The sequence below is a fragment of the Mustelus asterias genome, chromosome 28 (assembly GCF_964213995.1).
Source record: "Mustelus asterias chromosome 28, sMusAst1.hap1.1, whole genome shotgun sequence".
NCBI lineage: Eukaryota > Metazoa > Chordata > Chondrichthyes > Carcharhiniformes > Triakidae > Mustelus > Mustelus asterias.
Window position 1 is genome coordinate 24260523 of NC_135828.1, and position 24645 is coordinate 24285167.

Here is a 24645-nt window from a genome sequence, read left to right on the forward strand (position 1 = left end):
GGAATCTCATAGAGACTTATAAAATTCTAACAGGACTACACAGGGTAGATGCAGGGAGGATGTTCCCGATGGTGGGGGGAGTCCAGAACCAGTGGTCACAGTCTGAGGATTCGGGGTAGACCATTTAGGACGGAGGTGAGGAGACATTTCTTCACCCAAAGAGTGGTGAGTCTGTGGAATTCATTACCACAGGAAGTAGTTGATGCCAAAACATTGAATGCATTCAAGAGGTGGCTGGATATAGCACTTGGGGCGAATGGGATCAAAGATTATGGAGAAAAAGGTTATGGTGGATTTGAGGAAAAACCTTTTACCCAGAGGGTGGTGAGGGTCTGGAATGCACTGCCTGGGAGGGTGGTGGAGGCAGGATACCTCACATCCTTTAAAAAGGACCTGGATGAGTACTTGGCACTTTATAACATTCAAGGCTATGGGCCAAGTTCTGGTAAGTGGGATTAGGTAGGCAGGTCAGGGCATTTCATGCATTGGTGCAGACTCGATGGGCCGAAAGGCCTCTTCTGCATTGTAGTGACTCTGTGATTCTGAGAAAGCAGGATTAGGCTAATGAGTTGGATGATTAGCAATGATCGTGATGAATGGCGGAGCAGGCTCGAAGGGTCGAATGGCCTCCTCCTGCTCCTATCTTCTATGTTTTTATGTTTCTGTGATGCCCTACGCAGTGGAATTTCTGATTCCATGCTCTTGATGTGGAATCGGGGCAAGGTTTCCTTTCCGGGGAATTTGAAGTTAGATAACTGCCTCTAGACCATCTCAAAAGAAAAACTGGCCCATGTTTCGAAGGAAGCATTCTGAAATTTGTTTGATTCCCAGAATCCTATAATGGCTCATTTTGATGCCCGTGTTCTGTGCCAGGGTGCTGGTGGTCTTGCCCAATGATGTGCTGCTTCAGTTGTCCCCTTCCTTGAGCTAGAGTAGCAAGTGCCAGGGGTCTCCAAGATTCCCACGCTTATGTGGGACAAGGCCATTCCCTGGGGTGACAGGAGACAGGGTTCGCACATACAGGAGATGGAGATAAAGTTTAAAGTTTTAAAAGTTCATTTATGAGTGCCACAAGTAAGCTTACATTAACACTGCAACGAAGTTACTGTGAAAATCCCCTAGTCGCCGAACTCCGGCACCTGTTCGGGTACACTGAGGGAGAAGTTAGCACCTAACCAGCACATCTTTTGGACTGTGGGAGGAAATCGGAGCACCCCTGGAGGAAACCCATGCAGACACGGGGAGGACGTGTAAACTCCACACAGACAGTGGCCCAACCCAGGTCCCTGGCGCTGTGAGACAGCAGTGCTAACCACTGTGCCACCGTGCCGCCCCGTGGTTTGGTTTGTGAGGTTTACTTCTGCGCGGTAGCTCAGTGGAAGTGGAGCGACATTAAACTTGGAAGATTTAACTGGCAAGTTAAAAGTTAACTTTTGGAAAGTTTTGAGCGGGAAGTGTCGACGGGACCTCAGATTGTCACAAGTAGGAAACATCATTTAAATTCTGTTTGGCAGCACAGAACTTGAATAACTGGTGAAAAAAGAAGCTCTCTTACCAGGACAAATGCAAGAATACCAAATTTCAAACCACAATTTATACAGGAGAAGAGGGGTTTTGATTGGTTGGCAAGTGAACTCTGATTGGTCAGGGTGTTGACATGGAGAAAGCAACGGGTAACAAAAGGCTCCCCAGGCTCCTGGAAAATTAACAAAAGACGCGCACAAGCTTGGACATCTTCAGCAGAGTTTTCCGGCCACGTTCGTCCCGAGACTGGAAATTCTCGCCTGAGGTCAATGGACCTTTGTATGTTCTGCTGAATGTTCTGACCCGCCTGCTACAATCCCCCCGGTCGGCGGGACAGGAAAATTCCATCCATTGCCTTTGTTTGCAGCTGGTGGGATGCACGTAGATGTAGAGTTTGGAAGGTGTAGATTTTTGTACAAGAGTGCTCCTGCCACAGATCTTTTATTTTTATTCATTTGTGGGACACGGGCGTCGCTGGCTGGGCCAGCATTTATTGCCCATCCCTAGTTGCCTGAGGCCAGTTGAGAGTCAATGACATTGCTGTGACTTGGAGTCACACATAGGCCAGACCAGGTAAGGACAGCAGATTTCCTTCCCTGAAGGACATTAGATGGGTTTTTCCAACAATCGACAATGGTTTCATGGTCATCAGTAGATTCTTAATTCCAGATATTTTTATTAGAATTCAAATTTCACCATCTGCCGTGGCGGGATTCGAACCCCGGTCCCCAGAACGTTAGCTGAGTTGCTGGATTAATAGTCTAGTGATAATACCACTAGGCCAAGGCCTCCCCTCGCTCTTTGTGCGATGGGGATGCAGGTTGGGAGTGGGGGCAGATCAGGGTACCCAGTTTGATTTTTGGAAGCTTCTTTGGGATACTTGCCCTCCCCATCCCCCTCCCCCCCGCAACCCCCCCCGCAATCCCCCCCCCCCGCAACCCGCCCAGAGTCAAATCCCTGATACATGTCACATCACGACAAAATTGTGTGCTAGGTACACTCCTCCATGATGTTGCAATCTTCTAATCCTTTGAGCATTATTGAACCTTTGGACTGGCCCCGATGCCCTTGCAGTATAAAGAGGGACATCTTGACTCCTTTTAACGGAAAATGTCACTTTAGAGATTAAGTCAAGGTCCCGCAATATTGTTAATATTGTTAAAAAGCACCGCTGTCAAAAAGGAAAGAGGAGAAAGAAGAAAAGTCAAGAGATTTGAGGCATTGGGAGATCAATTAGATCCAGCCAGAATACAAATGAACATTAAATAAAGAACAAAATAGGGGAGAGATAAAGCAACAGTGGGAGTTTCTATAGATTCTATAGAATATATGTTTCTATAGATATAGATCTTGGGGCTAAAGGGATCAAGGGATATGTGCGGGAGGGAAGGGGAGATCAGGGTATTGAAATTGATGATCAGCCATGATCGTAATGAATGGCGGAGCAGGCTCGAAGGGCAGAATGGCCTCCTCCTGCTTCTAGTTTCTATGTTTCTAAGAGCAGAATTAATTTTGTATTTTTTTGTGGATTGGGATAACCAAGGAAGGACGTGTTTGTTTTCTCAGTGGCGCCTTTTATGCTCCCTGGGTGACCCAGAGGAGTTTCGCGGAGAATTTTGAAGGCGTGATGCAGGAAACGCGACGGCCGATTAGCACGCGGTGAACTCCCACAGACAGCAATGCGATGAGTAACAATGGGCCGAGTTCCCCAACCTTTCACCGCCCTGCCGTCGCCACCAGCGAGAAGGGAGAATTCGGCGCTCGGCCAAATCTCCATTCACTGCGGCGGGACCGCAGAATCCCAGCTGTGGGCGAGGCCGGAGAATCCGGCCCCTTGTTACTCGACGGATAAACATTGGCTGGAACATTGAAGGCCATTGGAATCCGCCTCCTGGGGTCCTTTCGCTCCAACTGAGGGAGTGGGTGGGCCTCACTCGAAAGGTCAAAGGGTACGGCACCTCTGTCAGTGTTGAAGTGTCAGTGGGAATGCGGGGGGCTCAAGCCTTTGACACACTCATACACCATTCCCTCCGTCTCTCACATTCATGGAGATACGGACCACTTCATTTTGAAACATGTTGGGTGAGAACCTCGTGGCCGCACGTTTCCCGCCAGCGGGAGGTGGCGTACTGTTTGCCAGCGACGGGATTCTCCAGTCCTGCCGCTGTCAATGGGAATTCCCAATGACATCACCCTACGCTGGCGGGAAACATGCGGGCGGGGCTGCACTGCCGGCGGGACAGATCCTTCGTGACGTCACAGGTGGAGAAGGTGGTGAAGAAGGCATATGGCATGCTTGCCTTTAAAGGACGGGGCATAGAGTATAAAAATTGGGGTCTGATGTTGCGGTTGTATAGAACGTTGGTTCGGCCGCATTTGGAATACTGCGCCCAGTTCTGGTCGCCACACTACCAGAAGGACGTGGAGGCTTTAGAGAGAGTGCAGAGGAGGTTTACCAGGATGTTGCCTGGTATGGAAGGGCTTAGTTATGAGGAGAGATTGGGTAAACTGGGGTTGTTCTCACTGGAAAGACGGAGGATGAGGGGTGACCTAATAGAGGTGTATAAAATTATGAAAGGCATAGATAGGGTGAACGGTGGGAAGCTTTTTCCCAGGTCGGTGGTGACATTCACGAGGGGTCATAGGTTCAAGGTGAGGAGGGGGGAGGTTTAACACGGATATCAGAAGGACGTATTTTACACAGAGGGTGGTGGGGGCCTGGAATGCGCTGCCGGGCAAGGTGGTGGAGGCGGACACACTGGGAACGTTTAAGACTTATCTAGACAGCCATATGAACGGAGTGGGAATGGAGGGATACAAAAGAATGGTCTAGTTTGGACCAGGGAGCGGCGCGGGCTTGGAGGGCCGAAGGGCCTGTTCCTGTGCTGTATTGTTTTTTGTTCTTTGGGACTGGAGAATCTCGCCGGAGTGAACGGCTGGAGGATTCCGGCTGTCATGTCTCTGCCTAAGGAGCAAAGTTGGGAACCGTGTAAATAAAGAGGAATTTGAAGTCACTGTTTTTGAATTTAAGTGGGGCAATATTTTTTCTCTATGCGGCGGGGGGAGGGGATTGGAGGGGGCATTGATCCCGTGGGTTATCTGTGCACTGAGTCACATAAGTGAGCCTGCAGACTTAATTTATAAATCTCCATGCGCACTGTTCCCACTCGAATGGTATGGGGAGGAGGAAGGGGCTGTAGGAGGGCGTTGGGGCGGGGGGAAGGACAGCAGAATTGAAATGGCAAAAACAGTCTGGTCCAAGTTCCCAACTTTAACCCTCAGCCAAACACAACGGCACCCAACATTTTGGTCATTTGTGACTCAATAACATTTTTCCGCCCCGTGTTTCGAAAGGTTGCAGAGCGAGGCTACCACAGTGGGATAGCGATGGGCGTCTTTCCCCCGTGACAGATAACCGAAAGGGGCTCTCACAGTCCCGGAAGTGAAAAAGTTGCAGTTCCACAGTCGAGAGTCAACCGCGCTTGCTGCGCTCAAGGTGGAAGGTCCCCGGGAAACCCAGTAGCAACGTGTCTCCAGAAGCCCATCGCGAAGGCTGGTTTTGGCTTCCCGCTAGTTGTGAATTGTATTCAGTGTTTTGGTCCCACCTGTCGGTTAGAATCTGGCAGTAGATGATTTGTTGTGGAATTTTAGGGTAAGGGTTTCCCCCTCCGCTAGTTCACTGCTGCAAACAGCAGCAGATTTGGGACCAGGCCGGGGTCTATTAGTAACTGAGCTTCTTCACCACTTCCCACGGGAACCCATCCCTTCCGAAGTGGCCGTAGCAAGCTGTTTTTTGGTAGATCGGTTTCTTCAAGTTTAACTCCCTGGAAAAGGAAAGATTTTTTTTTGACGGATACAGAATCTCAAATAAGAACACATAACATCCGGAGAGGGAGAGAGAGAGAGATGAGGATGATAAATCGATCCATCTTATACACGCTGGCACAGTGGTTAGCACTGCTGCCTCACAGTGCCAGGGACCCGGGTTCGATTCCTGGCTTGGGTCACTCTGTGCGGAGTCTGCACGTTCTCCCCGTGTCTGCGTGGGTTGCACAACTGATGGCGTGTACATTATTGCAAAATAACGTGTTTCCTATGACATTGCACTAATTTACGACTTTTCAGGACCTTTTAATGAACAATTTTGGGTCACTGTCTGTGTGGAGTCTGCACATTCTCCCCATGTCTGCGTGGGTTTCCTCCGGGTGCTCTGGTTTCCTCACAGTCCGAAAGACGTGCTGGTTAGGTGGATTGGCCATGCTAAATTCCCCCTCAGTGTACCCAAACAGGTGCCGGAGTGTGGCGACTAGGGGACTTTCACGGTAACTTAATTGCAGTGTTAATGTGAGCCTACTTGTGACACTAATAAATAAACTTTAAACTATTTCATCCAAGCTGAATGTATTCTCCCAAGTGGGGTGTTCAAACACTTGTTAATGATCCAAGGCTTTCCAGCCCTTATGACTCGATGGGCTGAATGGCCTCCTTCTGCACTGTCAGGATTCTACAGTTTTGTTTCGTGTAGTTTCCTGACATCAGCCTTTAGCTAGTTTGACCCTGTTTGATCCTTCTCCACTACCAGTGTTTGATGGAATTTCAAAATACTTCTGTTCCCTGATCTATGTTATCTTAGAAGATGACTCCTCAAGGAACCTGCCCTTCAGCAGCTCATAGAATCATAGAATCCCGACAGTACAGAAGGAGGCCATTCGGCCCATCGAGTCTGTACCAACCACAATCCCACCCAGGCCCTATCCCCATAACCCTCATTTACCCTGCTAATCCCCTGACACTAGAGGCAATTTATCATGGCCAACCAACCTAACCTGCACATCTTTGGACCTTGGAAGGAAACTGGAGCCCCCGGAGGAAACCCACGCAGACACGGGGAGGGAGCATGCAAACTCCACACAGACAGTGACCCAAGCCGGAATTGAACTGGGGTCCCTGGTGCTGTGAGGCAGCAGTGCTAACCACTGCGCCACCAAAAGAAGCCTTACTTTTCTTTCTTAATTCTTGTGCTGACATTTTAATTTTTAATTTATTATTTATTACTGTCACAAATAGGCTTACATTAACACTGCAATGAAGTTACTGTGAAAATCTCCTAATCGCCACATTCCGGTGCCTGTTCGGGTACACTGAGGGAGAATTTAGCAATGGCCAATGCGGCTAAACAGCACGCCTTTCGGACTGTGGGAGGAAACAGGAGCACCCGGAGGAAACCCACGCCGACACGGGGAGAATGTGCAAACTCTGCACAGATAGTGACCCAAGCCGGGAATCGAACATGGGTCCCCAGTGCCTTGAGGCAGCAGTGCTAACCACTGTGCCACCGTGCACCTTTGAAACTTGCCAGGTCCACTCTCTTCTTCCATTTCAACCCCCAAGTCTTAGAACCAGTCACATGTTTCCCCCTCCCTCCGAATTATACAAAAAGCTTGAATAACTCCTTTATGTTGGTGGCTAGAAGTGACACCAGGAATAGCCGGACATACGGTGAAGGAGGAGGCCACTCAGCCCCTCAAACCTGCTCCACCATGGCTGATCTGATTGTAATCTCAACCCCACATTCCTGCCTAACCCCCGATAACCTTTCACCCCCTTGTTAATCAAGAATCTATCCAGCTCTACCTTAAAGATATTCAAAGACTCTTCTTCCACTGTCTTTTGAGGAAGAATGTTCCAGAAACTCACCACCTTCCCAGAGAAAGAAATTCTCCTCATCTCTGTCTTCAGTGGGCGACCCCTTATTTTTAAACAGTGCCCCTAGTTCTAGATTCTCCCACAAGAGGAGACATCCTTTCTACATCCACCCTGTCAATACCTCTCAGGATCTTATATGTTTCAATCAAGTTGTCTCTTACTCTACGAACTCCAGTGGATACAAGCCTAGCCTGTCCAACCTTTCCTCAGAAGACAATCCACCCAATCCCGGGTATTAATCTAGAGAACCTTCCCCGAACTATTTCCAACATGTCTTCCCTTAAATAAGGAGATCGTATTTCAGATGTGCTCTCAACAATGTCTTGTACAACTGAATAATAAGCTCCCCACTTCAGTAATTAATTCCCCTCACTATAAATGTTGCTCAAACACGCCTTATCATAGAATCATAGAATCCCAACAGTGCAGAAGGAGGCCATTTGGCCCATCGAGTCTGCACCGACCACAATCCCACGCAGGCCCCATCCCCATATCCCCATGTATTTACCCCAGCTAGTCCCCCTGACACTAAGGGAGAATTTATCATGGCCAATCCACCTAACCCGCACACCTTTGGAGTGTGGGAGGAAACCGGAGCACCTGGAGGAAACCCACGCAGACACGGGGAGAATGTGCAAACTCCACACAGGCAGTGACCTGAGCCAGGAATCGAACTCGTGTCCCAGGCGCTGTGAGGCAGCAGTGCTAACCACTGTGCCACCCGTGCCGCTCATGACGCCTTGTGCTGACTTGTACTCCACCGTTTGACAACACGGCTGATTGTTCCATTCGCTTGTAGGGGGAATGAAGCCCAGAGGCCCCCTGTTCCAATGGGAAATATCGATCTGATTGGCTCCTGGGTCTCCATGTTCTAATTTCGTTGGTAAACTCATTAATCAATCTTGCGCTCCCTTATTCAGGTTTGCGAAGAGACCCTAAAATTATTACCACCAAGCCGGTGACTCTCTACTTCCCCTTTGGGAATGTGACAGGATTGGATACCAGATGTGGTTGTACGGTTTCCACCCACACTTCAAAGATGTGCAGGTTAGGGGGATTGGCCATGCTAAATTGCCCCTTAGTGTCCAAACATGTGCGGGTTAGGTGGATTGGCCATGCTAAATTGCCCCTTAGTGTCCAAAGATGTGCAGGTTAGGTGGATTGGCCATGCTAAATTGCCCCTTAGTGTCCAAAGATGTGCAGGTTAGGTGGATTGGCCATGCTAAATTGCCCCCTAGTGTCCAAAGATGTGCAGGTTAGGTGGATTGGCCATGCTAAATTGCCCCTTAGTGTCCAAAGATGTGCAGGTTAGGTGGATTGGCCATGCTAAATTGCCCCTTAGTGTCCAAAGATGTGCAGGTTAGGTGGATTGGCCATGCTAAATTGCCCCCTAGTGTCCAAAGATGTGCAGGTTAGGTGGATTGGCCATGCTAAATTGCCCCTTAGTGTCCAAAGATGTGCAGGTTAGGTGGATTGGCCATGCTAAATTGCCCCCTAGTGTCCAAAGATGTGCAGGTTAGGTGGATTGGCCATGCTAAATTGCCCCTTAGTGTCCAAAGATGTGCAGGTTAGGTGGATTGGCCATGGTAAATTGTCCCTTAGTGTCCAAAGATGTGTAGGTTAGGTGGATTGGCCATGGTAAATTGCCCCTTAGTGTCCCAAGATGTGCAGGTTAGGTGGGTTAGCAGGATAAATCGTTGGGTCACAAGGATAGGGCATGGGTAAGATGCTCTGTTGGAGAGTTGGTGCAGACTCGATGGGCCGAATGGCCTCCTCCTGCACTGTAGGGATTCTATGATGGGCTGTGGCGAGGGAGGGATATGATAACCTAGCTTCCTGTCGCCGTCAATTAATGTTTTGGCTGCCAGGCCTCCAGAATTGGACCTAAATCTCCAGGACACTGCTGTGAGCGACCCTGGAGAAAATTCATCTGGACACCAAAGGAATTGTATCCTTTTGACATTCCCTTGACTGATTTTGCTTTGCAAATGGAAAGGTTTTTGGAGACGGGGCAGAGGGAGGCTGCTGAACTGGGTGAGGTGGTTGGAGGTAAAGGCTCACGTGATGAAATCACCAGGAATGTGACCCACTAGCGTTGGCCATGCTTGTTTTGTCAATTATTGTGGATGGCAACACTGCCATCTCTAATAGGCTTCTCGAGGTCAATCCCCCTCTGAATTACAGGACTGGTTTTACCAGGACGGGCTGTCGAAGGGGGTCGTGCACACAGACCGGGCAGGCCTGGGGGTGTCCGGGAAAGCTCAGGTTTTATTGTACTGGCCCACCACAACGGTCCACCGCCTGTTGCACTGAATGTGTTGGCCTGGGTGAAAGGTCATCGATCCTCACCTCTCGCTCCCACAATGCAGCAGCTTAAATCTTACCTGACAATCATGCCCGGTCGAAGGTCAAAGTTCTTTCTCACAATTTCCATCAATGCCGTGTCGCCCATCTGTGAAGTTCCGTATGAGAAAATGGAGATGGAGAGGGGTTCGGCAACACCAATGGCATAGGCAACCTGGAAATAAGATTAAGTTTGTTCATTGATTATCACAAGTCAGCTTACATTAAGAATATAAGAACATAAGAACATAAGAAATAGGAGCAGGAGTAGGCCATCAAGCCCCTCGAGCCTGCCCCGCCATTCAATAAGATCATGGCTGATCTGACGTGGATCAGTACCACTTACCCGCCTGATCCCCATAACCCTTAATTCCCTTACCGCTCAGGAATCCATCCATCCGCGCTTTAAACATATTCAGCGAGGTAGCCTCCACCACCTCAGTGGGCAGAGAATTCCAGAGATTCACCACCCTCTGGGAGAAGAAGTTCCTCCTCAACTCTGTCTTAAACCGACCCCCCTTTATTTTGAGGCTGTGTCCTCTAGTTTTAACTTCCTTACTAAGTGGAAAGAATCTCTCCGCCTCCACCCTATCCAGCCCCCGCATTATCTTATAAGTCTCCATAAGATCCCCCCTCATCCTTCTAAACTCCAACGAGTACAAACCCAATCTCCTCAGCCTCTCCTCATAATCCAAACCCCTCATCTCCGGTATCAACCTGGTGAACCTTCTCTGCACTCCCTCCAATGCCAATATATCCTTCCTCATATAAGGGGACCAATACTGCACACAGTATTCCAGCTGCGGCCTCACCAATGCCCTGTACAGGTGCATCAAGACATCCCTGCTTTTACATTCTATCCCCCTCGCAATATAGGCCAACATCCCATTTGCCTTCTTGATCACCTGTTGTACCTGCAGACTGGGCTTTTGCGTCTCATGCACAATGACCCCCAGGTCCCTTTGCACGGTAGCATGTTTTAATTTGTTTCCATTGAGATAGTAATCCCATTTGTTATTATTTCCTCCAAAGTGTATAACCTCGCATTTATCAACGTTATACTCCATTTGCCATATCCTCGCCCACTCACTCAGCCTGTCCAAATCTCTCTGCAGATCTTCTCCGTCCTCCACACGATTCACTTTTCCACTTATCGTTGTGTCGTCTGCAAACTTCGTTACCCTACACTCCGTCCCCTCCTCCAGATCATCTATATAAATGGTAAACAGTTGCGGCCCGAGTACCGATCCCTGCGGCACGCCACTAGTTACCTTCCTCCAACCGGAAAAACACCCATTTATTCCGACTCTTTGCTTCCTGTCGGATAGCCAGTCCCCAATCCACTTTAACACACTACCCCCAACTCCGTGTGCCCTAATCTTCTTCAGCAGCCTTTTATGGGGCACCTTATCAAACGCCTTTTGGAAATCCAAAAACACCGCATCCACCGGTTCTCCTCCATCAACCGCCCTAGTCACATCTTCATAAAAATCCAACATGTTCGTCAAGCACGACTTTCCCCTCATGAATCCATGCTGCGTCTGATTGATCGAAACATTTCTATCCAGATGCCCTGCTATCTCCTCCTTAATAATGGATTCCAGCATTTTCCCTACTACAGACGTTAAGCTGACCGGCCTATAGTTACCCGCCTTTTGTCTCCTTCCTTTTTTAAACAGCGGCGTAACATTAGCCGTTTTCCAATCAACCGGCACTACCCCAGAATGCAACGAGTTTTGATAAATAATCACTAACGCATCCACTATTACCTCTGACATTTCTTTCAATACCCTGGGATGCATTCCATCCGGACCCGGGGACTTGTCCACCTTCAGTCCCATTAGTCTACCCAGCACTGCCTCTCTGGTAACATTAATCGTATTAAGTATTTCTCCTGCTGCCAACCCTCTATCGTTAATATTTGGCAAACTATTTGTGTCCTCCACCGTGAAGACCGACACAAAAAACTTATTTAAAGACTCAGCCATATCCTCATTTCCCACTATTAACTCCCCCCTCTCGTCCTCCAAGGGTCCAACATTCACTCTAGCCACTCTATTCCTTTTTATATATTTATAAAAACTTTTACTATCATTTTTTATATTAATTGCTAGCCTAGCTTCATAGTCTATCCTTCCTTTCTTTATCGCTTTCTTAGTCTCTCTTTGTTGTTTCTTAAATTTTTCCCAATCATTTGTTTCTCCACTATTTTTGGCCACTCTGTACGCAGCTGTTTTTATTTTAATACTCTCCTTTATTTCCTTCGTTATCCACGGCTGGTTCTCCCTTTTCTTACAATCCTTGTTTTTTGCTGGAATATATTTTTGCTGAGAACTGAAAAGGATCTCCTTAAAAATCCTCCACTGTTCCTCAGCTATCCTACCTGCCAGCCTGCTCTCCCAGTCTACCTTAGCCAATTCATCCCTCATCCTATCATATTTCCCTCTGTTCAAACAGAGGACACTGGTTTGAGACCAAACTTTCTCCTCTTCCATCTGAATCAGAAATTCGACCATATTGTGGTCACTAGACCCAAGAGGGTCCTTCACAATAAGATCCTTAATTCTACCTACCTCGTTACACAATACCAGATCCAAAATAGCTCGTTCCCTCGTCGGTTCCGTAACATGCTGTTCAAGGAAACTATCCCGACAGCATTCTAAGAACTCTTCCTCCATTCCACCCTTACCGACTTGAGTCTGCCAGTCAATGTGCATGTTGAAGTCCCCCATGATTATTGCCGTTCCGTTTTTACACGCATCCCTTATCTGCTTGTTTATAGCCCTCCCTACCTCAACATTATTATTCGGGGGCCTATATACCACACCTACTAGTGTCTTTCTCCCTCTACTATTCCTCATCTCTACCCATAACGATTCCACGTTTTGTTCCTCAGAGCCTATGTCATCCCTCAGTACTACCCTGATATTATCTCTTATTAATAGCGCGACCCCACCACCTTTTCCTTCCTGTCTATTCTTCCTAAACGCCTGATACCCCTGGATATTCATCTCCCAGTCCTGGTCACCTTTCAGCCACGTTTCTGTAATGGCCACTAGATCGTACCCACTTGTGCTGATTTGCACCATCAACTCATTCACCTTGTTCCGAATGCTTCGTGCATTCAGGCAAAGTGTCCTTATTCCAGCTTTTATCTGGACCCGCTTTGATGAGTCGCGAACACCGTCTCCCTCTACTCCCTTATCTAAATTACCGCCTTCATTCACTTGCACCCTCTCCTCTACCATTAATTTTGTAATTCCCCTTACCCCTGCATCCTCCCCCCCATCAATTAGTTCCTTGATCCTAGTCAACTCTTCTAGCTCCCCTCCCCCCAACCTATCTAGTTTAAATTCTCCCCAGTAGCCTTAGCCAACCTACCGGCCAGGATATTGGTCCCCGTGTGATTCAAGTTCCACCCGTTTTTTGTATACAGATCACCCCTGCCCCTAAAGAGGTCCCAATGGTCCAGGAACCTGAATCCCTGCCCCCTGCACCAGTCCCTCAGCCACACATTCATCCTCCACCTCACTCCATTCCTGCCCTCACCTTCCCGTGGCACAGGCAGTAATCCTGAGATTACTACCTTTGCTTTCCTCTTTCTCAGCTGTCTCCCTAATTCCCTGTACTCCCTTTTCATGACCCCTTCTCCCTTCCTACCCACATCAGCGGTACCAATATGTACCGCTACCTCAGGCTCCTCTCCCTCCCACCTCAGGATTTCTGGGACGCGACTAGCGACATCCTGGATCCCGGCCCCAGGGAGGCAGACCACCATGCGAGAATCCCGCCTACCTCCGCAGAAACGCCTGTCTGTCCCCTTCACCATCGAGTTCCCGATTAATACCGCCTTCCTCCTCTTTTCCTTAGCCCTCTGAGTTACAGGGCTGGACTCCACTGCGGAGACACGGCCACTGCTGCTTCCCCCAGGCGGGCTGTCCCCCCCAGCAGTACTCAAGCAGGAGTACTTGTTGTGCAGGGGCAAATCCACCGGGGTGCTCTCAACCACCCTAGCCTTACCCTTCCTGGCCGTCACCCACTTGGCCTCTTCCCGTGGCCCTGGTGTGACCACCTGATGATAGCTCTTGTCTATCACCTCCTCATTCTCCCTCATCAGCCTAAGATCCTCGAGCTGTAGTTCCAGCTCCCTAACACGGTCTCTCAGGAACCGCAGCTCGACACACCCCTCACAGATGTGGATGTCCGGGAGGCCAGATGCCTCCAGGACCTCCCACATCCTACACTGGGAACAACACATTGGTTTCACACTCATACTGGACACTTTATGTCAAGTAAGACAGTGAAAAGTTAATAAGAGTGTAAGGAAACAAAAACTCACCCCTGCTCGTCCAAGCCCTGTGAGCCAAAGCCCTGACAGCTCACTCAACTTCCCACTCACTCTGCTGCCCGCTACGATGCTGCCCGCTGTATACTTTGGTGCGCTTTTAAACCCTCCAAAAACTTCCCCAGGCCTCTCCTGGCCCGACTTCCGGTTTTGAAAAAAACCTCCGATTTTAAACCCAAAATTAACTGAAAAAATAAATAATTAATTACAGTCAGAAAACCCACTCTCTTACCCTCAGCCTGCTCCTGGGAACAGTGAAGCTGAACCTCCAAGGTAAGCCCTTTTTAAACCCTCCAAAAACTTCCCCTGGCCACTCCTGGCCTGACTTCCGGTTTTGAAAAAAACCTCAGATTTTAAACCCAAAATTAACACTGCAATGAAGTTACTGTGAAAATCCCCTAGTCGCCACACTCCGGTGCCTGTTCGGGTACACTGAGGGAGAATTTAGCATGACCAATGCACCTATCCAGCACGTCTTTCAGACTGTGGCAGGAAACCGGAGCACCCGGAGGAAACCCACGCAGACACGGGGAGAACATGCAGACTCCACACAGACACACACAAATGCACAGACTCCCTGCGAACACACACGGAGTCATGGTGTGGGAATACCATCACCTCCGGGTTCTCCCTCAACTCACGCTCCACCCTGATTTTGACGTACCTCACCATCCCTTCATCATCACTTGAACAAAATCCTGGAATTCCCTAGCTGACGCCACCCAGGAGTACGAGGCCAGCAACAATTCGGGAGAAGATACCCCATTCTCTTCTCAATGGCGACAATTGTCTGTGTGTCAGCTCTCAATGAACACTTCCTGACATGGGGGCCGGGGGGATCTTGAGCCCACTTTCTCTGTCCGTGAAGAAATTCCTCCTCATCTCAGTCCTAAATGGCTGGCTCCTTATTCTGAGACTGTGTCCCTGTTTCGACAGCCTTCCCAGCCAGGAAAAGAATCTGCATCTACCCTGCAGAGCCCAATAGATCACCTCATTTTTTTAAACTCCAGGGATGATGGGCTCAGACTGTTTATTTCTTCAACTTAGAACATAAGAACGTAAGAACATGGAGCAGGAGTAGGCATCTGGCCTCTCGAGCCTGCTCCGCCATTCAATAAGATCATGGCTGATCTTTTCGTGGATTCAGCTCCACTTACCCGCCCGCTCACCATAACCCTTAATTCCTTTACTGTTCAAAAATTTATCTATCCTTGCCTTAAAAACATTCAATGAGGTAGCCTCAACTGCTTCACTGGGCAGGGAATTCCACAGATTCACAACCCTTTGTGTGAAGAAGTTCCTCCTCAACTCAGTCCTAAATCTGCTTCCCCTTATTTTGAGGCCATGCCCCCTAGTTCTAGTTTCACCCGTCAGTGGAAACAACTTCCCTGCTTCTATCTTATCTATTCCCTTCATAATCTTATATGTTTCCATAAGATCTCCCCTCATTCTTCTGAATTCCAATGAGTATAGTCCCAGTCGACTCAGTCTCTCCTCATAAGCCAACCCTCTCAACTCCGGAATCAACCTAGTGAATCTCCTCTGCACCCCCTCCAGTGCCAGTATATCCTTTCTCAAGTAAGGAGATCAAAACTGTACACAGTACTCCAGGTGTGGCCTCACCAGCACCTTATACAGCTGCAACATAACCTCACTGTTTTTAAACTCCATCCCTCGAGCAAAGAAGGACGAAAGAAGGACAGGGCGGCACGGTAGCACAGTGGTTAGCACTGCTGCTTCATAGCTCCAGGGACCTGGGTTCGATTCCCGGCTTGGGTCACTGTCTATGTGGAGTTTGCACATTCTCCTCATGTCTGCGTGGGTTTCCTCCGGGTGCTCCGGTTTCCTCCCACAGTCCAAAGATGTGCGAGTTAGGTTGATTGGCCATGCTAAAAAATTGCCCCTTAGTGTCCTGGGATGCATAGATTAGAGGGATTAGCGGGTAAAATATGTAGGGATATGGGGGTAGGGCCTGGGTGGGATTGTGGTCGGTGCAGACTCGATGGGCCGAATGGCCTCTTTCTGTACTGTAGGGTTTCTATGATTGCTATGATTTCTAAAATTCCATTTGCCTTCTTAATTACCTGCTGCACCTGCAAACCAACTCCTTGAGATTCCTGCACAAGGACACCCAGGTCCCTCTGCACAGCAGCATGCTGCAATTTTTTACCATTTAAATAATAGTCAATTTTTCTGTTATTCCTACCAAAATGGATGACCTCACATTTACCAACATTGTACTCCATCTGCCAGACCCTCGCCCACTCACTGAGACTATCTATATCCCTTTGCAGACTTTCAGCGTCCTCTGCACACTTTGCTCTTCCACCCATCTTAGTGTCATCTGCGAATTTTGACAGGCTACACTTGGTCCCCAACTCCAAATCATCTATGTAAATCGTAAACAATTGCGGTCCCAACACTGATCCCTGAGGCACACCACTAGTCACTGATCGCCAACCAGAAAAACACCCACTTACCCCCACTCTTTGCTTTCTGTTCGTTAACCAATCCTCTTTCCATGCTAATACATTACCCGTAACACCGTGCACCTTTATCTTATGTTTAACTTGTTCATGGGATGTGGATATTTCTGGTTGGCCAGCATTTATTGCCCATCCCTAATTGCCCTTGAAGGAGCAGTTAAGAATCAACCACATTGCTGTGGCTCTGGAGTCACATAGAACATAGAAAAACTACAGCACAAACAGGCCCTTCAGCCCACAAGTTGCGCCGGTCATGTCCCTACCTACCTAGGCTTATATATAGGCTTACCTATAACCCTCAATCCTATTAAGTCCCATGTACTCATCCAGAAGTCTCTTAAAAGACCCTATCGAGTTTGCCTCCACCACCATTGACGGCAGCCGATTCCACTCACCCACCACCCTCTGAGTGAAAAACGTACCCCTGACATCTCCCCTGTGCCTACCCCCCAGCACCTTAAACCTGTGTCCTCTCGTAGCAGCCATTTCAGCTCCTGGGAAAAAGCCTCTGAGAATCCACCCGATCTATACCTCTCAACATCTTGTACACCTCTATCAGGTCACCTCTCATCCTTCGTCTCTCCAAGGAGAAAAGACCGAGCTCCCTCAACCTATCCTCATAAGGCATGCCAACCAATCCAGGCAACATCCTTGTAAATCTTCTCTGCACCCTTTCAATAATTTCTACATCCTTCCTGTAGTGAGGCGACCAGAACTGAGCACAGTACTCTAAGTGGGGTCTGACATGTAGGCCAGACTGGGTAAGGACAGCAGATTTCCTTCCCTAAAGGACATTAGTGAACCGGATGGGTTTTTATGACAATCGCCAATGGTTTCATGGTCACCAGTAGGCTTATTAAATTCAAATTTCATGATCTGCAGTTGTGGGATTCGAACCTAGCTCTCTGGATTACTAGCGCAGTGACAATACCACTACACCATCCCTACCTCCCCTTGTTCCTCACAGGACAACCCCTCCTTTCACAGGAGTTGATTTTGTGAGCCTTTGTCGCATTGTTGCATTTCTGCATTGGTGCAGTGCAAGTTTTCATTCAGTCAGAGTAAAACGAACAACGTCCTTGGTTAAGCGCGCAGACAAGTAAAACTGTACAAATGCAGCAAACACCCAAAATTACACTCCCCAATCCCTACTTGTCTGGATGGGTGCAGCTCCGACAACACTCAAGAAGCTCGACACCATCCAGGACAAAGCAGCCCCACTTGATTGGCACCACATCCACAAACATTCACTCCCTCCACCACCGACGCTCAGTAGCAGCAGTGTGTACCATCTACAAGATGCACTGCAGCAATTCACCAAAGATCCTTAGACAGCACCTTCCAAACCCACCTAGAAGGACAAGGGCAGCAGGTACATGGGAACACGACCGCAAGTTCCCCTCCAAGCCACTCACCATCCTGACTTGGAAACGTATCGCCGTTCCTTCGCAGTCGCTGGGTCAAAATCCTGGAATTCCCTCCCTAACGGCATTGTGGGTCAACCCACAGCACATGGACTGCAGCGATTCAAGATGGCGGCTCACCACCACCTTCTCAAGGGATGGGCAATAAAATGCTGGCCCAGCCAGCGACGCCCATGTCCCGCGAATGAATTTTTAAAGAACCCGTCACTGTGAGACTGTTGTCTCCTGAGTCCTCACCTGCACCAAGACACGTCTGCACAGTCCCGCCTTCACCAGGGACTTGGCAACCCAGCGAGCCGCATACGCCGCTGAGCGGTCAACCTTTGTGTAGTCCTTGCCTGAGAAAGCACCACCGCCGTGAGCTCCCCATCCCCCGTACGTGTCCACGATGATCTTCCGTCCGGTCACGCCAGCATCACCCTGCATGACGCAAATGCAAGACACCAGGTGATTCCTCCCTCCCATATCGTAAAGAGAGTTCATCCCGCTAATGGGAAGGGGGTGGCACTGGGGCAAGTCTTTAAGATTCAGCAAGGAATAGGCAGGATCCACTTATCAGGGAGATCCAAATCCAGGGGCCCCCGAATATTAGATTGTCGCCAACAAACCCAGTTGGGAATTCTGGAGAAACCAGTTGATCCAGAGAGTGCTGAGAATGTGGGACTCGCAAGGAGTCAAATTCCAATTCTCTTGGAGCTCCGACTAATGCACTATCAATTACGACACGAAGACTCCAGTGAGTGAGGGAAACTAATAGGCTTTTATTCACAGAGAACAGGAGCACACCCTTGTAGCTGACCTGGTCTAGACTGAGGCGAGGAGGAGGGACCATCACCTTTATACCCCACTATGGGTGGAAAGGGAGGAGTCTCAGGTGGAAAGGGAGGAGTCTCGGGCCAGGTGCAGCATGGATGTGTCCAGGCATATACATGTAGTAACAGTAGTTCACCACACCGACAAAGGGTCATTTAGATTCGAAACCTTGGCTCTGTTCTCTCTCCACAGATGCTGTCAGACCTGCTGAGATTTTCCAGCATTTTCTGTTTCTGTTTCAGATTCCAACATCCACAGTATTTTGCCTTTATCCAATTCTCCCCCTGCACCAAGTGATGCACTAAGGCAGACTTTCATCTGTTTCCATAGCCAGTAATTCCCGGAACAGGTCACTAGTCTGTCACCACAGAGCTTATAGCTTGAGAGGGCGCCACTCCACATCAAACGTGGCTGACCAGGAGTCTCTCCCACTCTTACCGCCTGCGATTGGTGTGTTTGGAAGGATTTTGCACATTGACACTCAACCTGTTTGGCCATGTTATGGCTTCATTGGCCATCAAGTCCTGGGGTGGGACTCAAACCTGGAGCTACCGGTTCAGAGGCAGGGACACTAGCCCACTGCGCCACAAGGCCAGTATAAGGAATAGTGGAGGTGAACAACACAGATATGTTGATGGGAGGCTTGATGAGCACATGAGGGAGAAAGAAATAGTCAGAGATGTTGATTGTGGGAGATAGAATAGAGCGGGAGGAGATTGTGTGGAGCATGAACACCAGCATAGACCAATTGGGCTGAATAGCCTTGTGGAAGGGGATTCGTAACCAGCTAATTAGATTTATAGGCGGAACGCAGTCTTTCAGAGGACAAGAAATCAGTGAGGAGTTAAATAATTCTTGGACCAGCTAACAACCAGTTTTACACAAATGTGAATGAAGTAAGACAATCAAACAAGTAGCTATGATTTGAAAACATATATATTGATATTTTAAATGTATTTTAAAGGTAATGTTCACTTTGGCCAAGCAAAGATACCGAAAGGCATGGTGGTAAAAGTTATTAGTTTAAAGCCAAAGGCCTGGGAACCAGTTAGTCAGTAGTAGCCTTATCGGGAATTCCTATGAAGCTACGTATGTTGCAACTTTAATGAATAGATGCATTCACTGTCTGGACACAAGGATAGATATGCCCCTGGATACAGGAACACATGTCTATTCAACTTGGCAGTGAGCCGGTGGGAACGTCCACTTTGATCTGACGGTAGTGTCTGCCGTTACCAGGGAGCAGGGATGAGTTAGTGCCAAGAGGGGAAATTACATCCGAACTTAGAAGGACGAATAGAATATCACCTTGCTATTAAGTATCATATGGTTGGCTGAGGTGCTTGACAGAGATTAGTATTGATGTATCACTGTTGAATGATACGGGTGGCACGGTGACACAAGAGCAGCATGGTGGCACAGTGGTTAGCACTGCTGCCTCACAGCTCCAGGGACCTGGGTTTGATTCCCGACTCGGGTCACTGTCTGTGTGGAGTTTGCACATTTTCCCCGTGTCTGCATGGGTTTCCTCCGGGTGCTCCGGTTTCCTCCCACAGTCCAAAGATGTGCGGGTTAGGTTGATTGGCCATGCTAAAAATTGCCCTTAGTGTCCTGAGATGCGTAGGTTAGAGAGCTTAGAACATAGAACATAGAACAGTACAGCACAGAACAGGCCCTTCGGCCCACGATGTTGTGCCGAGCTTTATCTGAAACCAAGATCAAGCTATCCCACTCCCTATCATCCTGGTGTGCTCCATGTGCCTATCCAATAACCGCTTAAATGTTCCTAAAGTGTCTGACTCCACTATCACTGCAGGCAGTCCATTCCACACCCCAACCACTCTCTGCATAAAGAACCTACCTCTGATATACTTCCTGTATCTCCCACCATGAACCCTATAGTTATGCCCCCTTGTAATAGCTCCATCCACCCGAGGAAATAGTCTTTGAACGTTCACTCTATCTATCCCCTTCATCATTCTATTAAGTCTCCCCTCAGCCTCCTCCGCTTAACGGGTAAATATGTAGGGATATGGGGGTAGGATCTGGGTGGGATTGTGGTCGGTGCAGACTCGATGGGCCAAATGGCCTGTTTCTGCACTGTAGGGTTTCTATGATTCTATGATCTTTGCGCAGAGATATTTGCTTTGTGAGTTGAATTGTCTAAGTTTAAGACACAACTGGCCACCTTTAAAATGTCAGAGTTGAGGGATTTTCAATGATTTACATTATGATGGGCTTCATGTGCACTTTAGGGTTAAATCTGTGCTCCCAGTGAGAAGTGACACTTTGATTGGGCTCCTTGCAGTTTGAAATCTCCAACCCACAGGCCTGGTCACCATGGCTGACTCTTGGCACCTCAGTACCGAGACATCATCCCCTTCCCTCACACAGCCACATGTACAATTTCAATTGGTCAAGTCACCAGCTGAAGATTTAACAGATTGGATTCTACCCACGTAACCGTACTGCACAGAAAGAGGCCATCTTTATTCTTTCATGGGACAAGGGCGTGGCCGGTTGGGCCAACAATAATTGCCCATCCCTAATTGCCCCTTGAACTGAGTGGCTCGCTGAGGCCATTTCGGAGGATGTTTAAGAGTCAACCTCATTGCTGTGGTTCTGGAGTCACATGTAGGCCAGACCAGATAAGGACAGCAGATTTCCTTCCCTAAAGGACATTAGTGAACCAGATGGGTTTTTCCAACAATGGTTTCATGGTCATCAGTAGATTCTTAATTCCAGATTTTTAATCAGATTTCACCACCTGCCTTGGTGGGATTCGAATCCGGGTCCCCAAACTGTGACCCTGGGTCTCTGGATTACTCAGCCAGTGACAAAGTGAAGTTAAAGTTTACTTATTAGTCACAAGTAAGGCTTACATTAACACTCCAATTAAGTTACTGTGAAAATCCCCATGTTGCCACACTCCGGCGCCTGTTTGAGGGAGAATTTAGCACGGCCAAAGCACCTAACCCGCACGTCTTTCAGAATGTGGGAGGAAACCGGAGCATCTGGAGGAAACCCACGCAGACACGGGGAGAACGTGCAAACTCCGCACAGACAGTGACCCAAGCCGGGAATCGAACCCGGGTCCCTGGCGCTGTGAGGTAGCAGTGCTAACCACTGTGCCACCGTGCCGTCTAGCGGACAATACCACTACGTGATAGTTGCCCTCATTATGTTCTTGAAAGCACTATCTAATTGGTCAATTATCCCAAATCCTTCCTCATTGACTTCAAACGTTTCCTCATCTAATATTTATCCAATTCCTGTTTGAACTTTACAAGTGTGTTGTAGATCAAACAAAGGGTGGCACGATGGCACAGTGGTTAGCACTGCTGCCTCACAGCGCCAGGGATCCGGGTTCGATTCCGGCTTGGGTCACTGTCTGTGTGGAGTTTGCACGTTCTCCCCATTTCCTCCGGGTGTTCCGGTTTCCTCCCACTCTCCAAAGATGTGTGGGTTAGGTGGATTATCCCTTGATCTGCTTAGTCCCAAGAGCTATATCTAATTTCTTATTGAAATTGGCTAAATTGACCCTTAGTGTCAGTGGGACTAGCTAGGGTAAATGTATGGGGGGGGGGGGGGTCACGAGAATAGGGCCTGGGTGGGATTGTGGTTGGTACAGACTCAATGGGCCGAATGGCCTCCTTCTGCACTGTAGGGATTCTATGATTCCAAGCTAAGTTGAAATCAGTGTATAACTAATTCTCTTCATCTTCCCCCGCCCTCATTCTTTTGTCAATCATCTTCAATCTGTATCCTCTTCTTACCCGACCCGCACTTTCTTCCTTTCTACTCTGACAAAACCCTTTCTGAGTTTGAGCCCCGATCGCCCCGCGTTCCGATCTTCCGACTAACCTGGGGTCCTCCGATCACAAAGCGCCCGCTGGGCTGGAGGTGGTACACGGTGTTATCGTCCAGGTACTTGTTTGGCACCACGGCGTGAATCACCATCTCCTTCAGGGCCGTGCGCATCTCATCCACCGTGACATCCTCCTCGTGCTGCACCGAGATGACGATGGTGTGCACTCGGGTAGGGACCACCATTCCGTTCTCCTGGTCGTACTGCACCGTCACCTGCCGGGGGAACGCAAGTGCCGGGTCAACCCGTCGCAGCGATGGGGAGGACTGAGAACCCTGGCTCCCAAAAACCCCGCCAACCTCAATCACAGAAACATAGGAGCAGGAGGAGGCCATTGGGCCCTTCGAGCCTGCTCCACCATTCATTATGATCATGGCTAATCATCGAATTCAATAGCCTGATCCCCCTCTTCTCCCCATATCCCATGATCCCCTTAGCCCCAAGAGCTATATCTAATTTCTTCTTGAAATCAGACAACGTTTTGACCTCAACTACTTTCTGAGGTAATGAATTCCACACATTCACCGATTCTGCCAAGCCTCTGTGCAGCCCGTGCCATCTCGGTGCCCAGGAGCCCCGCATTGATGGGTCGCTCAGTAATCTCACCCACCTGGGTCTTGGAGTCAGGTCTGAGCCAGGGGAGTGTCCGATCACGTCGCAGCTGAGCCATCTTGGCGTTGAGTCGGTGCGCGAGGATGATGGTCAGCGGCATGCACTCCTCCGTCTCATCTGTGGCGTAACCGAACATCAGGCCCTGAAAGCAAGACATAAACGGGTTGAGTGAATGAAGGGGTTGGTTTTCCTTTCCTCATCTAGACTGGATCAGTGCCAAACATCACCCCTCACCCGCTCCTCCACCCACCATCCTCCTCACCCCACCCTGACTTCTAAGATTAATATCAATCGCCTATTTGGTGTGGGTATCATGGGATATCAATGTATACACATGATGGGCTGAATGGTCTCCTTCTGTAGTGCGCCATTGCACAATCCTCAGGGAATCCTCACTTAAAGTTGTGACTCCACAACATTAAGTGAATCATTGTTCCTCACTGGAATCCATGTTAAAGTCAAGTTAGGTTCCTTGGGGACAGCACGGTGGCACAGTGGTTAGCACTGCTGTCTCACAGTGCCAGGGGCCTGGGTTCAATTCCCGGTTGGGTCGCTGTCTGTGCGGAGTCTGCACGTTCTCCCCGTGTCTGCGTGGGTTTCCTCCGGTTTCCTCCCGCAGTCCAAAAGACATATTGGTTAGGTGCTAAATTCTCCCTCAGTGAAACCGAACAGGCGTCGGAGTGTGGCGACCAGGAGATTTTCACAGTAACTTCATTGCAGTGTTAATGTAAGCCTACTTGTGACACTAGTAAATAAACTTGGGATATTTTGCATCCAGAAAACAATAATGGGCAAGTATTTTTTTATCTATTTGTGGGACATGGGCGTCGCTGGCTGGCAGGCATTTATTGCCCATCCCGAGTTGCCCGAGGGCAGTTGAGAGTCAACCACATTGCTGTGGCCCTGATTGTAACAGTAAAACCCGATCATAGAATCCCTACAGTACAGACAAAGGCCATTTGGCCCATCGGGTCAGCACCAAAACTCTGAAAGAGCATATTACCCAGGCTCTCCCCCCTGCACTATCCCCATAACCACTCACATATACCATGGCTAATCCGCCCAACCTCCACATCTTTGGACACAAAGGAGGCAATTTAGCATGGCCAATCCACCTAACCTTCGTATCTTTGAACACTAAGGGGCAATTTAGCATGGCCAATCCACCTAACCAGCACATCTTTGGACACTAAGGGGCAACTTAGCATGGCCAATCCACCTAACCCGCACATCTTTGGACACTAAAGAGCAACTTAGCATGGCCAATCTGCCTAACCTGCACATCTTTGGACACTAAGGAGCAACTTAGCATGGCCAATCCACCTAACCAGCACATCTTTGGACACTAAGGGGCAACTTAGCATGGCCAATCCACCTAACCAGCACATCTTTGGACACTAAGGAGCAATTTAGCATGGCCAATCCACCTAAACAGCACATCTTTGGACACTAAGGGGCAACTTAGCATGGCCAATCCACCTAACCTGCACATCTTTGAACACTAAGGGGCAATTTAGCATGGCC

The 24645-nt window shown here is 48.8% G+C and overlaps 1 protein-coding gene across 1 annotated transcript in view; it reads right to left on the bottom strand.

The window, feature by feature from the left end:
* Positions 1-2176: 2176 nt before the first annotated feature.
* The window catches only part of LOC144480337 (S-adenosylmethionine synthase-like), a 40848-nt gene continuing 18379 nt past the window's right edge, over positions 2177-24645 (bottom strand). The window contains exons 5-9 of the mRNA XM_078199709.1: positions 23120-23263; positions 22506-22724; positions 18066-18248; positions 9615-9748; positions 2177-5348 (exon numbers count right to left, since the gene is read on the bottom strand). Coding sequence (XP_078055835.1) covers positions 5246-5348; positions 9615-9748; positions 18066-18248; positions 22506-22724; positions 23120-23263 — 783 coding nt within the window. The 3' untranslated portion in view covers positions 2177-5245. The remainder of the gene's footprint in view (positions 5349-9614; positions 9749-18065; positions 18249-22505; positions 22725-23119; positions 23264-24645) is intronic.